The sequence below is a fragment of the Enhydra lutris genome, unplaced genomic scaffold (assembly GCF_002288905.1).
Source record: "Enhydra lutris kenyoni isolate GAN:26980312 unplaced genomic scaffold, ASM228890v2 scaffoldscaffold1, whole genome shotgun sequence".
Classification (NCBI taxonomy): Eukaryota; Metazoa; Chordata; class Mammalia; order Carnivora; family Mustelidae; genus Enhydra; species Enhydra lutris.
In genome coordinates, this window is record NW_019154085.1 from 67,674,833 (window position 1) to 67,692,727 (window position 17,895).

General features: G+C 34.3%; 1 protein-coding gene across 4 annotated transcripts in view; it reads right to left on the reverse strand.

Annotated features, from left to right (window-relative positions):
- The window catches only part of LOC111147873 (tousled like kinase 1), a 190,830-nt gene that overhangs the window by 30,696 nt on the left and 142,239 nt on the right, over positions 1-17,895 (reverse strand). For all 4 annotated transcript variants that reach the window (XM_022504172.1, XM_022504313.1, XM_022504231.1 and 1 more), the window contains exons 11-12: positions 16,502-16,690; positions 1,034-1,100 (exon numbers count right to left, since the gene is read on the reverse strand). In XM_022504172.1, coding sequence (XP_022359880.1) covers positions 1,034-1,100; positions 16,502-16,690 — 256 coding nt within the window. The remainder of the gene's footprint in view (positions 1-1,033; positions 1,101-16,501; positions 16,691-17,895) is intronic.

Sequence of the window (17,895 nt, forward strand, 5' to 3'; positions counted from 1 at the left end):
ACACACACACACACACACACACACACACACACACACACACACACACACACACAATTTTGTTCTGTTCCCTGTAATTGAATGGCAGGGGTCTAAAGCACCTTCATAGTATTCCAAAAAACAAAACAGTACACAGTATGATAGCAGCTGCCAAAGAATGGGTTTTTCTGTCCTACCTCACCCCACCCCAGAAAGACAACTTCACTGAAACTATCTAGCTCCGATTAATTCACTCACTCAATTTTATCGACTTTTCAGCCTATTAAAAAATATGTAAGTAATGTGATAAAAAGCAGAATAAAAAAAGTGGGTAAAAAAAAAAGAATTTTACATCTGTCAGTAACTTCAATTTGAGTGGGAAAAGCTATTATCATTAATTTGAAATGGCTTGAACTAAAAATGTGAACTGTAAAAACAATAAACTGATTACAATGTCACAGTTTACAAATCAGTACAAAGCTATACATTATAAAAATTTACTCTAATAACACAGAGCAACATTTTGATAAACTATATGACTTCATACTATTATTGATGATTAGGTTCTTCTAAACTTGCCAATGTACATAAATTAATTGAAACATTTATCAAACATTTGATAGCTTAAAAGTTAAGCCAAAGAAACAAGTTTGTTACTAATTTATAATTATTTCAGTTTATTATAAATGGACACAAACAATATGGAAATTTACATTTCATGTTAAAAAAGAAGCATTATTACAAAAATAGTATTTAAACAGAGTAATTCTAAGACCCTGAAAGTCTGGCCAGGAGTTACTTCTCCACTATAGGGACATGGTATTATCAGGATCTCAATGTTTGTAAGCTGCCACAAGGTAAAGGAATGTTATTTTAATATATTCAACTTAAAAATACAACTTTTATGGCCTTCGTCTTCTTCTTTTTTTTTTTTTTTTTTTTTTGTCTAAACTCTGGGTTCTTTTTCTCTTAAGATGACTTCTCCAATAAGACTTAAAATACAAACTCTCCACAACCTCTGGTAACAAACTAAAAATTCAGCATATGCTTCACATACCTTTTTGAGATGTCCTAGTCTAAGTTTGAAAATTTCTTCCTGTTCATGATATTCTGCCAAAGTCAACCTGTCAAAAATGAAATTGTAATTCTAGATATTAAGATTAATAGTTATTACTTATTAACAACCAGCAAAAGAAGGTAAATAAGTGGAAATACTACAATCCTGACAACATTTAGCCCAAAATAAGCCAAAAGTTCTTTACAATATTTTTCAGAGTACACCTAATACAGAGTACACCTAGAATTTCAGTCCTAAGGGTACAAGGAAAAAGACATTTCTCCCTTCATTTTAGTTTGAATTTAGACTCTACAGTCCCACTAAGGCGGCAGAAAAGAAACAATTTGATAAAGAAATAAAATAATCCCTAATAACAATAAATGTTATGAAGAAAACAAAAAAAGGGTGGTACGAGAATGACACTGTATTACACTACTTTGTACTGAGTGTTAGGGAGGTGGTCTTGATCTAAACATCTAAAAGACAACAAGAGAACCTGGGCGAGTTACGTTCCAGCAAGTGCAAGGATGCAAAGATGGACACAGGCTGGCATACTGTAAGAAGAGAAAAAAATGTAAGCTCACAGCCAGAGAGGTGCGAGCAGTAGGAGAGGCAGGCAAGGGTCAACTTCTATACGGACTTCCAGACCAAGGAATGAATTTCATTTTATTCCAAGAGTACTAGAAAATTACTATGAAGAGGGTCAGTTCAGTTGGGTGTACTGGTTTTATTTACTTATTTATTTATTTATTTCAAAGTGAGGAGGGGCACCTGGGTGGCTCAGTGGGTTAAGCCTCTGCCTTCGCCTCAGGTCATGATCCCGGGGTCCTGGGATCGAGCCCCGCATCAGGCTCTCTGCTCAGCAGGGAGCCTGCTTGTGATCTCTCTCTGTCAAATAAATAAAAATCTTTAAAAAAAAAAAAAAGTGAGGAAAAGGAATGCTAAAACTATAGTCAAAGCACCAGATTCTTTATAAATAGACATAAGACTTTAAATCTTGAAAAGTATTTTATGTTTATTTTATTAATTTCAAATATTCATATATAACTAGTTTAATGTATGTAGAACCATAGTAAGACATATACACTTATAACATTTCCTGAGAAAAAAATTATTGTTTTTTCTGGTTAAAAAACACTCCACAGTAAAACAACTTCCATTTTATATCCCAACACTGAAGGAACTGCTTTTATCAAAACCGTTTGTTTACTCATGTGTTCTGGGGGTATTTGGCATAACTCCTAACCTAGGTATGATTTATTTATATTTATTCAGGTCCCTCAGCAACATTTAGTATGAATGTTATAATAGTATACTATACTATACTACTATAATAGTGTACTATACTATAATAATAGTATGAATGTTATTCTCCTTTAGCTAGACAGTAGTTAAATTTACTAATTCTAAAGAAACGATATTGAAAGGAAACAAACAAAAAGCTCCAAGAAATTCAGTTAGCGTTCAACTAGAAACATCTTAAGAGTGAAAAATTTAAAATTAAACCTGTCTACCCAGCCTTAGGTTAATACCACTGCTGGATTTTATTATACTAAATACAGCAACAGTGGACAGTTGCAGCAGATGCTCCAAGTAAACTTAAGAGAAGTGTTACAGTGTGACTATAGATGGAGTGAAAGGAAGAGGGAAAGGTGATGTTAAAAGGTTTAGAAAGTAAAATGGATAAAATCTCAACTAATCTGATAAAAGCTATAGGTATTTTTGGCAAATAGCTTCTGGATAGGCATATATGCCACCAATGAAAATTCAGTGCAATCTTGAGTTTCCTAAAATTTTTGAAACTGCATTCTACTAAGAAGTCTGGCTCTCATGCAAACTTGCAAAGCACTTACATAGGCAGATGGCTGGGAATTTCTGTAATTTGGAGCTAAGCATATTTTGTTGTGTTTAGTTGGTATAGTTTTCAACAGCTACTATTCTTGTGAGTTAAAAAATTAATTAATTATCAATTAGTTCCAAGATGATTGTTTGTTGGATATTATTTGGTTAATCTTATAGCATAATGTAATGCATATTTGCTATTTAATATCACTTAATTCTAGTTGTTGGTATGCTGTGTTGCAGTTCAAATCATCCATGTCCCTATAGCTAAAGCAAATGCATACAAATACTTCTTCCCCAAATTTTCTTAGGGTGATAATTCATTGATTTAAAAAACTTTGACCTTAGAGCATTATTTTATAGATGTACTCCTGATATTAAACACATACAATTCTCACTAAAGATAAATGGTAACTTTCATCATCAGCAGAACTTTGCTATTTACTTCCGGCATTTTGATTACTACTGTAACTACTATTAAGCTTCAAATAAGCACTTTCTCTGCTTGGTTTTGAAGCAGTTATAAGCAAAATCTGCAGAAAGTACTAAATACTAGGCTACTCAATTTCTAGGGTGGTGATTCTTACCATTTTACAATCGCAGATATCTGAAAATAATCTAAAGGAATTTATAAATTTATAAAAATTTATAAATTTATAAAAATACCCTCTCTAGAAAATTTCACATATACATAAATTTGGGGGTTCATAGCTCTCCGTTTAAGAATTAGGAATCCCAGGTTCTTGTCTCACTAAATAGAAAGCAAACCTCAAAACAGCAAAGAGACATTTCTTACATTTCTCTGCATTTCCTCCCTCTAATATATCTGACATATATTAGAGATTTTAAGATATCTGTTATCTATTCCCATCAATGTAAAATTTTTACATTTTTACATAAAATGTAAAATATGTGAAAATGAAAAAATATATAAATTTAGATAATACGGATAGATAATTTAGAAATTAATTGAGGCCACTCCTCTTAAAAGAATGAAAAGAGGGATGTCTGGGTGGCTCAGTCAGTTAAGTGTCTGCCTTCGGCTCAAGTCATAATCCCAGGGTCCTGGGATCAAGTCGAATCACCAGGCTCCTTTCTCAGTGGGGAGCCTGCTTCTCCCTCCCCCTGCTGCTCCCCCTGCTTGTGCACTCTCTCTCTGACAAATAAATAAAATCTTTAAAAAAAAAAAAAAAGAAGAATGAAAAGAGCTAAGCTAGGATAATGTTAATTTTAATGGCATTCAATTGCTACATAATTATTTTTATGACGTGTTTTTAAGACCCTAAAAAAATTTACACTTTTAAGCAAGTCAGTTGGTTAGGTTACTTAGCAAATCTTTTATTCACAGATTAAGTCTAATTCCTCCTTATATGAATCGTATCTGATATTACAGCCTGAATGATTATGTTCAAAAATACACATGTGTGCTTATTTAGGGGCACACTAAAACTCCTAAAGTGGTTTACATAGAACTTTAAAGATTTTATTTATTTGACAGAGAGATAGAGAGAGCCAGAGAGTACAAGCAGGGGGAGCGACAGAGGGAGAAAGAGAAGCAGGATCCCAGCTGAGCAGGGAGCCCAACTCAGGGCTTGATCCTAGTTGAGCTGAAAGCAGTAGCTTAACCAACTGAGCCACCCAGGCACCCCTATAAAACTTAATTTTTAAAAGCCAAGAAATATAAACCTCAAACATAAGACTTGTAAACTCTTGATAATCTTCTATAATGAGTCTGAATGGATGAGGATTTTATTTTTAATCCAAAGAACTGTTTTATAATAGTTTGATAGAAATGTGAGATGACTGTAATAGAAGTAACTGATATAAATAACAGAAAACAGGGAATATTCATTTCAAACTAATCTGATAATCAATTTTTTTAAAGACCTTCTGTTTAAAAAGGAAATTAACCTGAAGTCTCAAAGTTAAGGAATGCAATCTATGGTAAGTAAGACTTTTACAGGCACTTAAGGAGAAAAAAAATTAGCAAGCCCATTTATTTGTACAATTTAGCAAACCTTTACTGAACATTAAGCTATGAGCTATCCACTGAGGATTAGATTTTTAACATGAGGGAGGGTGGGACACGAGACTAGTCTGCCTTTGAAAAGTCCCCAAAAAACCAGGAATAGAAGTTCCTCAATATGATATAGGGCATTTATTAAAAACCCACAAGTGACATCATATTCAAAGGTGAAGGACTGAGAACTTTCCTTTTAAGATGAGAAATAAGAAAATGATGTTTTCACCATTACTATTCAATATTGTGCTGGAAGTCCTACCAGAGAGGTTAAGTAAGAAAGAGAAACATAACAGCATGCATCAGAATGAGAAAAGAAGTAAAACTATCTCTATTTGCAGATAACATAACTCTAGATACAGAAAATCTCGAAGAATGAAGAAAAAAACACCACCAGAGCTAATAAATCAGAAAAGTTGGGGGTACAAAATCAACCCACAAAAAATCAGTTGTGTTTCTATACACCAGCAATGAACAATCTAAATACGATATTAAGACTACAATTCCATTTATAAGAGAATCCAAAAGAGTAAAATACCTAGAAATAAATTTAACCTAGGAAGTGACTTATATACTAAAAACTACAAAACAGTGTTAAGGAAATGAATGGAAACTAATGAAATGAAAAGACTTCTATGTTCATGGGTTAGCAGACTTAATGTTGTTAAGAGGGCAATCCACTCCAAAGTCAACCATATATTCAATATAATCCTAATCAAAATACATAGGGCCCATTTTGTTAAAATGGAAAAAAAAAATTAAAGGGGTCTCAAAAAGAAAACAACATTGAAAGAGAAAAAACAAAGTTATAGGACTCCCACTACCTATTTCAAAACTTACTATAAAGTTACGGTCATTAAAACAGTTACTACCATAAGGATAATAGAATAGTAACTATTCTATAGGATAGTTATATAGTTATAACTATTCTATAGGAATAGAAGTGAGTATGGATATCCATGGCCAGCTGATTTCTGACAAGGTGCCAAGACCACTGAATGGGGGAAAGAATCATCTCTTCAACAAATGGTACTGGGACAACAGGATAACCGCATGCAAAAGAATGAAGTTGGACCCCTACCTCATTCTATATAAAAATTAACCAAAAAGTGATCAATAATCTAAATATAAGAACTAAAACTAGAAAATTCTTAAAACACAGCACGGGGGTAAATGTCTTTGACCATGGATCTGGTAAAGGATTCCTAAATTTGACACCAAAAATATAAGCAAAAAACAAAACAATAAATTTTTAATAAATTAAAATCAAATCAAAGGACATTATCAAGAAAGTAATACAATTTACAGTATGGGAGCAAATATCTACATATATCTGACAAGGGTTTAGTATCTAGAATATATAAAGGACTCTTGTAATTCAACAACCAAAAGTCAAGGAGCTGGATTAAAAGCTGAGCAAAAGACTTCAATATCTATACAAAGACCAACAAGCACATTAAAAGACATTCAACATAATAAGCCATTCAGGAATGTAAATCAAAACCACAGTGAGATGACAATTTACAGCTATTAGGATGATTATAATCAAGAAACAGAAAATAAAAAGGGTTGCCAAAGATGTGAAGAAATAGGAAGGAACTCTTGTCTATTACTGGCGGGAATGTAAAATATCGCAGATACGAAAAATAGTTAAGCAGTTCTTCAAGAATTTGAACACAGAACTGCCGTATAACCTTGTAATTCTATTCCTAGGTATATACTTAAAAAAAAAAAAGAAAAAGAAGAAAACATATGTCTCATTCTATCCAGAGTGTGAAAGACACTAAGACTAAGTTTCACAAAAAGCTGCTCTATTTAAAAAAAAAAAAAAGAAAAAGGAAGACGTTGCTCAACAACATTTTTGCTAATACCCCATAGTGGTGTGAAAGGGTCTTTAAAAGAATAAGTGTGCAACTCACAGGTCCCCTCAGCCTTCTCAGCAGAAGCAAAAAACAACAATAGGATTATCTAGAAAAGAACATGGAGGATCCTCTTATCTAAAGGAGTAAATGCCTGTGTCAGAGGGGCTAGATCCACAAGATCTTTTGACAAGTTTAAACAGAAACACTGCCAGTTTGGGGTTTAAAAGGGCAGAGAGAGCACAAAATGAAAGGCTGTCAGACCCCCAAAATTCCACAAACAAGAAACAGCCTGACAAAGCTACTTAGCTACATATACATGCTAACCTTAATTAAAAAAAAAAAAAAAAAAAAAAATCTTTGTGAAAAAGACTCAGAGGAAAGAACCTTGAGACCAGAAGGAGGAGCCATAGCCATAGAAAATTACTACCAGACCTTGAAACCAGTTTGCCTGGACGGATTTTCAAACTACTTGGGATCAGTGACTCCTTTCGTGTTTTATTTTCTGTTTCAACAAAATATCTTTAGCTGTTATCCTATGCCTGTCCCCACCATCGTATTCTGAGAAGAGAGTTGTTTCTTAAGGTTCACAGATCAAGAGGAATTGTTTTTGGGGGTGGATTATACAGATTCTCACCCATACCTAATTTAGATGAGATTCAGAAAGTTTGAGCTGATGAAATTTTGATGAGATTTTGGATATTGAGTTGATGCTATAATTGGGATGTTGGGTTGATTCTTTTGGGGATGTTGGGATAGGAAGAATGTATTTTACATGAGGGAAGGATATGAATCTTGGGTCAGAGATGAGACGGGTAAGCAGATATAAGCTTCCAAAGATATCACATCCTAATCTTTGGAGTTTGTGAATACATTACCTTACATAGCAAAAGATTACATGGGATTAAGGTTGCTAATTAGCTGATCTTAACATAAGGTGATTATCCTGGGTAATATAGCTATGACTACACAGAGCAAAGAAAAAATTTTTTTATCTGAAGGAAAGTAGGAAAAGACAGAGAAGAGATAACATCTATCCCTGATTAAAGAGGAGCAGCAGAGGGAAGCCAGGAAGAAGAAAAAGGGCATACCAGGCACCATGGTGACTCAAGTAAACAGCATGCAGATATGAATGCAAAAAGAAAAATCAATGTACAGTATAGATTAAGGAAGTTCTTCTACTGACTGCTAAGAATTTTAATCAAAGATCAATGCTGGAAGTGCCTGGTTGGCTTGGCTGGTTAATTAAGCCTCTTGACTCTTGATTTTGGCTCAGGTGATGATCTCAGGGCCGTGGGACGGAGCCCCACATTAGGCTCTGTGCTCAGCAGGGAGGCTGCTTGAGATTCTCTCTCCCCCTTTTCCAACCCTCCCCAAAATAAATATTTTTTTAAAAAAATCAATGCTGAATTTTGTCTCATGCTTTTTGGCATCTATTATCATATGATCCTTCTCCTTACATGGAAAAATTACAGATTTTTTAAAATGTTAAACCAACCCTGGATACCTAAAATAAACCCAACTTGGTCTTAATAAATTGTCATTTTTATATATTATATATTTGGTAGCTAATATTTTAAGATTTTTACATTTACGGTTATGAAATGAGATTAGCCTGTAACTTTCCTTCTTTATAATATCTTTGTTAAATTCTGACACCTAGATTATGCTGGTCTCATAAAATAAGCTGGAAGTATTTCTGACTTAGCTACTACTTAAAAGAAAAAAAGTTTTTAAAAAGACTGACACTATTTCTTCCTTAAGTGGATGTTATAATTCATAAATAATGTCATCTGTACCTGGACTTTTATTTTTTTTTTAAAGATTTATTTATTTATTTTAGAGAGAGCACAAGAGTAAGAGAGAGAGGGAAAGAGAAACTTTAGCAGACTCCTGGCTGAACGTGGAGCCTAATCCCACGACCCTGAGATCACACCCTGACCCAAGAAACCAAGAGTCAGGTGTTCAACCAACTGCACCAACCAGGGGCCCCTGGACTTTAAATTTTTTAATAACAGATTCAATTTCTTTAACAGTTACAAAACTATTTAGACTTTTGTTTCTTCTAGTGTCAATTCTGGTAAGTTAGATTTTTCTACAAATTTATCCATTTTACAAAAATTTCAAGTTTAAGCCATTTATATTATTTTGTTTTCCTGCAAATATCTATAGACTCTGTGGTAAATTACCTTTCTTCATTCCTGATAATGGTTGTCTTCTCTCTTTTTCAATTTTATTAGTTTAATTTTGTTTTGGAATAAAACATACACATTTTTTGGATTGGTTGATTCTCTGTATTGTATATGTTTATTTCCTGTATCATTAATTTCTGCTCTTTTTCTTCTTCCTTCTTTGGTTAATTCTACTGCTCATCTTCTAACTTACTGAAATAGATGCTTAATTTATAAAGTTTTAGATTTTCTTCTTTTTGTATATATGTACTTAAGGTTATAAATTTCCCCCGGCTACTGGTCAGATTTATCTCACAAATTTTGCTATATGGCAATTTCATTCTGAAAATATTTTTCTAGTTTCCACTGAGATTTTTTCACTACTTTATTGTTAGTGATTTCTAGTCTAGTCTAATTCCACTGTGGTCAGGGAACATATTCTATGATTCTAATCGTCTAAATTTTATCCATGAAGTTCAACCAAATATTTAAGTAAGAAACAATCCCAGTCCTATATAAACTCTTTCACTCTTTTGAAATTTGTTGAGACTTGCTTTATGACCTAACGTGATAAATTTTTATGTTCAGAGACCATGCTTAAGAACACTTACTCTGTAGATATTAGGGGTAAAAAAAGTGTCAAGTTTATCAATCCCACTGAAATTTTCTATATCCATACTGTGTATCGTTTTTTGTTTTATTTTTTTATCTGTATGTTCAATTACTAAGAAATGTGTGTGTTGAAATCTACTGTAACTTGTGGATCTGTCTATATCTCCTTAAATACTGTCAATTTTTCATTTATCTTGAGGCCACGTTATTATATGCACACAAATTTACAATTACTATATGTTCCCAGTAATTTGAGCCATTTATAGTTATGAAATAACCACTTCATTATAATTTTTTTGCCTTAAGTTTTATTGTGTCTCATATAATACAGCTTTCTTTGGTTGGCATTTACCTGGAATATTTTTTTCTTAACTTATACTACCAATATATCTTTTTCTTTCCCCCCTCTGGTGACTGTTAAGAATTTTTTTCTCTCTGCCTCGATTTTTCTGAAAAACTTTTTATTATTTAAGATTGATTGATTGATTGATTTGACAGACAGAGATTACAAGTATGCAGAGAGGCAGGCAGAGAGAAAGAGAGAGAAGCAGGCTCCCTACTGAGCAGAGAGTCCGATGCAGGGCTTGATCCCAGGACCTTGAGCCCATGACCTGAGCCAAAGGCAGAGGCTTAACCCACTGAGCCACCCAGGCGCCCTGATTTTTCTGAAATTTCATTATGATGTGCCTAGGTATTTCTTTTTATTCATCATACTTAGAATTCTCTGGCCACTGTGAATTTATAGATCGATCTTATTCATCTGCTTTAAAATATTCTCAGTTATTTCATCTTCAAATATTGCTTCTGCTCCATTCAATATGGTTCTTCTATGGTCAGGTGACTTATCTAGTAATAATTTTAAGTCAAAAGACAGTAAGATACCTTCAAATAATCACTAACCTAAAACCCTAAAACCAGTAAAAATAATTTTGGGAATGAAGGCAAAATAAAGTTAGTTTCATACCAAGAAAAAACTGAAAGGTGTCACTATCAATAGACCCACACTAAAAAGAAAAAATTTCTAAAGGGTTTTCTTGGGCAGAAAGATCTTACTAGGTAAAAAAATTGAAGCTGTAAAAATAAATGAAGAGGAAAAAAAAAGATAAATATGCAAGTAACATTTAAATGAACACAGTAACTATACCAGACAAAGATGTCTTTACATAGGGGGTGTGTCTGACAGAGAGAGAGAGAAATTAAAAACTGAGCAACCCAATAAAGAAAAAAAAAAAGGGACAGAGAAGAGGCAGGGCAAATAGCACAAAGAAAGACCAGATTTAAGCCCCAATAAATAGATAAATACATGAAATGAAAATAGATTAAATGCTTCAATGAAAGATTTTTCAGACAGCATTTTTTAAAAAATCAATTAAACATTTGTCAAAACCCATAAAATGTGCACTATACCAAAAGTGAATTTTAATGTACACTACAAACTCTAGGTGATAATGATGTGCTAATGCACATTCCTCAACTGTAACAAATATACCACTCTGCTGCAGGATACCGATAATGGTGGAGGTTGTGTGTGGGGACAGGGAGTATATGTCAACTCTCTGTACTTTCTGATCAATTTTGGTATATACTAAAACTGCTCTGGGATCGAGCCCCGCGTCGGGCTCTCTGCTCTGCGGAGAGCCTGCTTCCTCCTCTCTCTGCCTGCCTCCCTGCCTACTTGTGATCTCTCTCTCTCTCTGTCAAATAAATAAATAAAAAATCTTAAAAAAAAATTAAAAATAAATTTTCTTAATTAAAAGTCCATTATAGTATTTATGAGACAATCCACTAAATAACTTTATGATATGAAAATATAATCTTGAGTTAAAATTAAAGCTTTTTTTTTTTTTAAAGATTTTATTTATTTATTTGACAGAGCACAAGTAGGCAGAGAGGCAGGCAGAGGGGTGGGGGGGAAACAGGCTCCCTGCTGAGCAGAAAGCCCAATGTGGGGCTCAATCCCAGGATCCTGAGATCATGACCTGAGCCAGAGGCAGAGGCTTAACCCACTAAGCCACCCAGATGCCCGAAAATTAAAGCTTTAATGAGAAAACATAGTGACCTCTAAAATTTCCTTAATATAAAATAGAAGGTAAAATATTACTGTTACTTTGCAATCCTCTGTGCAACATGAAATACATAAATAAAATTAAAACATAATTTAAAATGTATTTAACATGAAGTCAAAATTTTGATTAAGATTAATTACAATTAACACAAGAATCATTTAGACAGCCATAGATAATATTAGCTATACAAACCACTCTGAATAAAAGAAGTCTTTGTGACTAAAATTAGAAACTGCTGTCTAAAAAACCTGACCAAGGGGCGCCTAGGGGGCTCAGTGGGTTAAGGCCTCTGTCTTCGGCTTGGGTCATGATCCCGGGGTCCTGGGATCGAGCCCCACATTGGGCTCTCTGCTCGACGGGAGCCTGCTTCCCCACCTCTCTCTCTGCCTGCTTCTCTGCCTATTTGTGATCTCTGTCTGTCAAATAAATGTATAAAAAATCTTTAAAAAAAACAAAATAAGACAAGACAAAACCTGACCGAATCTTGCTGGTAGTTAAAAATTAGTTAAGAGCCAGGAACCACGCAAGTACTTTAACATGCATTACCTCATATCATCCTTTCAACACTATGATATAGGTACTGTTACAAATGAGGAAATGGGAGACTCAAAGAAGTAAAAGAGCTTACCAACAATAATAACCTGAAAGAGTCAAGGATAGATTCCACATCTGTCTGTCTACAATGCTAAAGTCCTAACCACTACACAGTAGTAGCTTCATTTTCTATGTTAATTTCTTGACAGAAAAATAATTAAAGATTTATGGTTTCTCTTCTAATTAAACTAGATGTTCTGCATATACACAAGATGTTCTAGTTACCACCAAACAGTTATTCAAAAGGAATTTTTAGAAGATAGTTGCAGAGAATAGCCACTAAAATATAGTTAATATATAAACCAAAGTGCTTCTGGGGCTCCTGGGTGGTGAGCCACTTGAACAGTTGAACATCCAACTCTTGATCCGGGCTGAGGTCATGATCTTGGGGTCCTGTGATCGAGTCCCCCATCGACTGAGACTCCCACAGCAGGGAGACTGCTGGAAGATTCTCTCTCTCCTTTCCTTCTGCCCCGTCCTTCCCCTGCTCTCGTGCATGCTCTAATAAACAAACAAATCTTAAAAAAAAAAAAAAGTGCTTCTATGGCTTTTTTCCCTATTTAAATCTGCACTTGTATAAAGAGACAGTCAAACTTTTATGCATTATCACTTCACCTGCCATTCCAAAAACACATAGCAGTTCACTTTAGGGTTAGTTCTCAGTCAATATGTATCATAAAGTGAGGTGGAAATAAGACAAGTCTATGACTATTAAACAATAGTTAGGCCTGTTAAGTATCTTGGAAGGCAAATAAGCAAAATACCTGTGACAAACTAGAAAAATGAAGGAGGAACTAGTGAGAAGGAGAAAATAAAGTTCAATCAAATGCTTAAGTACCAGAATTTGACATTTACTGGCCACTTTTCACGTCAGAAAACTGTGCTACATATTGGGAATATAGAAATAAAACAGTGAGATAAATGCTACATTCAGAAGAGGCACATATAAAAAGGCTATGGGCACCTAACCTGAGGGGAAATGGGGGAGAAAATGGGAAGAACAAAAGTTAGAAAGGGCTTTCTACTGCAACTGGCATTTGAGCCAAGCCTTAAAAGATGAACAGGCAATGAGACAGGTGAAGAAAGGCAAGGGACGAGATGTATAAAGGCATAGAAACAAGGACACCTAATCCACTTAGAGAACTAAGAGTTTAACGTAAGAGATGTAAGACAGATGTAGGGAGTGAAATGAAAGAGAAAAATAAGGCCTATGAAGAGTCCTTCATGAGGGTGAATTTTATCTTGAAGGTCAGTGAAGGTTAAATGTGAAACTGACATGAAGAGACATGTGGGAAACCATAATCTAGGTTAAAAAAAGAGCTGAGGTCCTGTACTAAGATCATGGCAATGAAGATGGACAAATACAAGATGTTACAGAAACAGAGAATGAGGGAAAGGAAAACATGAAGGATGTTTCTAGTGCCATTAACACAGTAAACGGTGATGCTGTGACTGAAGAGACAGAGGACACTATCACATTAAAGTGATAATTAACCCCTATCCTTCAGGGATCAAGGAAAAGCTTTAAGGAAGAAATACCTAGTATAGGATTTAAAAGATGAAAAGGAATTAAAAACCATGGGTTGGGAGTTTGAAAGTTGGCAATGAAGGGTAGGCACTGGTTAGTGACAGAAGATGAGGCTAGAGTAGTCCAAAAATGTCAGATCAAAAGTGCTTTCAGAAATCTTCTTAAAACTTTTGGACTCTATGATTCAAGAAACAGAGAGCTATGTTAAGGTGATAAGAGAACAAAAGGATATTCTGCAAAAATGATTTTGATTGCAAAATGAAAACGAACTGGATTGCTAAACCAAAGCTGAAAGGAGCGGTAGGTGGAAAAAAATAACCCAAGTGAGAGAGGACAGTAAGTTGAGTTAGAATGGTGTCTGTCAATGGGGACTTAAATAAATGGGTACACTTGAGATCTAGAAGGACTGGTGTCTCACAGGAGTGGAGCTAAACCAAACACACACTGTATTCTGTATTAGCACTCATCTACCCATCTACCCTTTATTAAACAACAAATTTACTAATTTACAAAAAGTAAGCCATCTGCTATTTTTTAAAAAAATATCAATAGCTGAATGTTTTAATTCCAATTTATAAAAGCCCCTAGGATTAGAAAAGGTTTGAAGATGGAAGTAGATTTTAAGGTAGATTTTGAAAAATAAGCTTATTACCACCTATTTATTAATGGAAAATAATAAAAATGGATTAAGGAAAATAAATGAAATCTTGATCTAAAATACTAAGGATGATAATAAAAACCAGGCATATAGAACTGAGAGGACAGTAGTACCATTTACTAACAGAGAAAACACAGCAGAAGGCAAGGGGTGTGTACATGGATGTGTAGATGAGTGTATGTGTGTGGAGAGAGACCGACTGGAACGGGAATAGTAAATTGTTTTTGTTTTGTTCTGTGTTTTTAGTAAATACAGTTTTAAAAAGGTTATATCAGAAGCACTGATAACAAGAAAGGATATGACATTCAAAACCAAGATAAATTTAATATGCAAGAAAGAAAAGCAGACAAGAGACAGAAACTTGGATGTCAGAAGCATATATATGTGATAACTGAAACTCTGAGAGTAGCTAATTTTCAAGAAAAAGATGTAAAGTAGGAAGTAAGATGACCAAGACAGATCCTTAAAAGACACTTACATTTTACAAATTGGTAATGCAAATGATGTCCATAGAACAGACTGAGAAGATGAGCAGAGAAGAAAAATGAAAATTCAGAGATCAAGGTATTTCAAAAACTAAAGGCAAGAAAGAGTCCTTTGGGAAAAAATAAGAAGTCAACAATAATCCGGCTCCTGGGTGGCTCAGCTGGTTAAGTGACTGCCTTTGGCTCGGGTCATGATCCGGGGAGTCCCTGGATCCAGTCCTACATCAGGCTCCCAGGTCCATGGGGAGTCTGCTTCTCCCTCTGACCTCCTTCCCCTCTCAGGCTCTCTCTCACTCTCTCTCTCTCAAATAAATAAAATCTTAAAAACAACAAAAAAAATCAACACTATTCAATGCTGCCAAGTTAAAGACTCCAATGTCTATGGCATGGAGCATCAAAAATATAGCTCACCTTTAAAAGGCAATTTCATTTAAGAAAGAAAATGGGGGGCACCTGGGTGGCTCAGTGGATTAAAGCCTCTGCCTTCAGCTCAGGTCATGATCCCAGAGTCCTGGGATCGAGCCCCATATCAGGCTCTCTGCTCAGCAGGGAGCCTGCTTCCTCCTCTCTCTCTCTCTGCCAGCCTCTCTGCCTAACTGTGATCTCTGTCAAATAAATAAATAAAATCTTTAAAAAAAAAAAAAAAGGAAAGAAAATGGAAGGTGAGACAGAAGAGACTGGTACAAGCAATCTTTCAAGAAACCTGATTATTATAAAGATGACAGGATATGGAGACTAGAACAGAGGGATATATAATTGAAGCAGTTTTTGGTTTCATTTTGTCTTCTAAAAGGAAGGAACCAGTAGAGAACAAAAAACTGACGATAGAAGATAAAGGAGGTATCCATAGAAGAGTCCCTCATGCAGCAGGGTATGGGAATCAAAGCACAGATGAAACATTACCTTTCAACAAGGGAAGAAAAGAATACACCCACACAGAAACATCAAACAGTGTGCGTGTGTGTGTGTGTATTTTCTACTCAGAAAACTTAAGTTCCTACAGAACAAAAAAATTACATGTTCAGACACATCAATGAATCAAAATTTTAACAATGGTCTTCTCTGTGGATGGAATCATGGTCTATAATACTATGTTCTTTCATATTTTCCAATTTTCTATGTATAATAAGCATTTAATTATTTAAAAAGCTCTTTGCCCACTGAACTATAAAGAGTAGTTCATCACTGATTTAGAAAATTTAGAAAATAAAAGCAGAAATGGAAAAAACAATACCTATAACCTACCAATGCACTGCTTTCATAGGTTAAGAAAATAAATGTCAGTTATATTGTTTAATATTCTCTCAGAAAAAGTAACATTAACGGAAATACAGAATTGAGATAACCAAAACTAATAAATGATTCTATCATTCAGACATGAAGAAAGAGGATTCCAGTTTCCTCTTAGCTGCTATGTCTTCATTTGAAAAGAGAATTAATAAGTCTCTACTTACAAAGGCTGAAATCAGGTATTTGGACATTATTAATTTAGAAGTAAATTTTAATACTGCTTTCCTTCCTGGTCATAACTATTTTTAGTATTTAAGTATTAGCATAAATATAAATAACATCTAACACTCATGCTCACTGGCAACGATTTAAAAAAAAAAGGAAAATTAAAATGAAGGCTTACAGTTGCGGTAAATTTGGTCTAACAAAGGGATCATTCTCTGCTCCATTGACTGCTTTGTTTTTCCTTTGTTTTGGTTCAGAATTGGTAGAGGGTGCCTGAGAATTATTAGCCGTGGGAGGTTTGCGTTTGGCTAGAAGTTTCCTTTGCCTTTCAATATCTTCCCTTTGCTGATTCACCCATTCTTGTTGCCTGTATAAAAATAAATGTAAAAAACCGTATTAACTTTTCGTTACTCTTCACAGTTAAAACAAGAATATACCAATAAACATGAAAAAGCATGGAACATTAACAAATATTATGGTTCCACCTTTTTGAACCTACTTGTACTCACTGTCCAGGTCTCATTTGAAGCATTCATTTCTAAATTCCCTAAATCCCCTGAAGTAGGGAAAAATGTGTGGCTATGTTTAATCTCATGGTACCTTGGAGATCTCTACCTCCTTCTTCCTAGTGAGTATCATTCCTATAGATACTTGATTAGAATGTCTCTAGACACACTACTGCATGAAAACCGAGACCACATCTATTTTATAACCTATTATATTCCTAGTGCCCAGCATAATCATCAGCACATACTAGGAATTTAGTTAATACTTGCTCAATGAAACAAATGGGCTATTAAAATAAAGAACAGAAATAAGCACAGAAATTTTAAACATGCATCTCATCACTTACTAGAAAAACTTTAAAAAGATAATTAAGTTAATAAAGTGTTATTTTCTAAATTTGTCTATGTCAAAAAGATTTTGGGACTGTATAAGCGCTACCTTGAAATGAAACAAAAACTGACCTAAATATTAGAAATTTATGAAGAAAGAATTTTGACAATTTGAAGGAGACAAGAAAAAAAAAGAGGGAAACAAAATAATCAGCATGATACTGAAAAATGAGCAAATTAATAAAAGTAAAAGTATTACTGCTTCCTATTCAAGAATCTAAAGCTTACTAACTCTAATTTCAGCAATCTGACCAGAGCAAGAGTAAGTGACAGTGAAGCTTTTTAAAACTATCCCATCACACAACTTGTTCTCATAGTAACCATGTTCCCTGTTAGGTCACCTCAACATGCTAAGAAAAAAATTTTAAACCTCTACATGGTTATGGTACTTAGATTTAAAAAAGACAAATGTTTCAATTCCTTGGCTCCCCACCCCTACTTAAAGCAGAACTACAGAACTTCTATTCTACTGCCCCAAAACTGCCTTTACACATATTGCCTGATCCTATGATTCTAGCCAGAGAGTAGAGTATGACCAGAATGAAAGAATCAATAGCCACTGAGGCAGAAGAGTAAAAGGTGGAGAAAATTCAGGAACAGCAAAGCTAGATCAGGAGTTTAACCCAGTTTTCCTTTGGAAATAGAAATATATAACTTCATTTAATTAAAAAAGTTA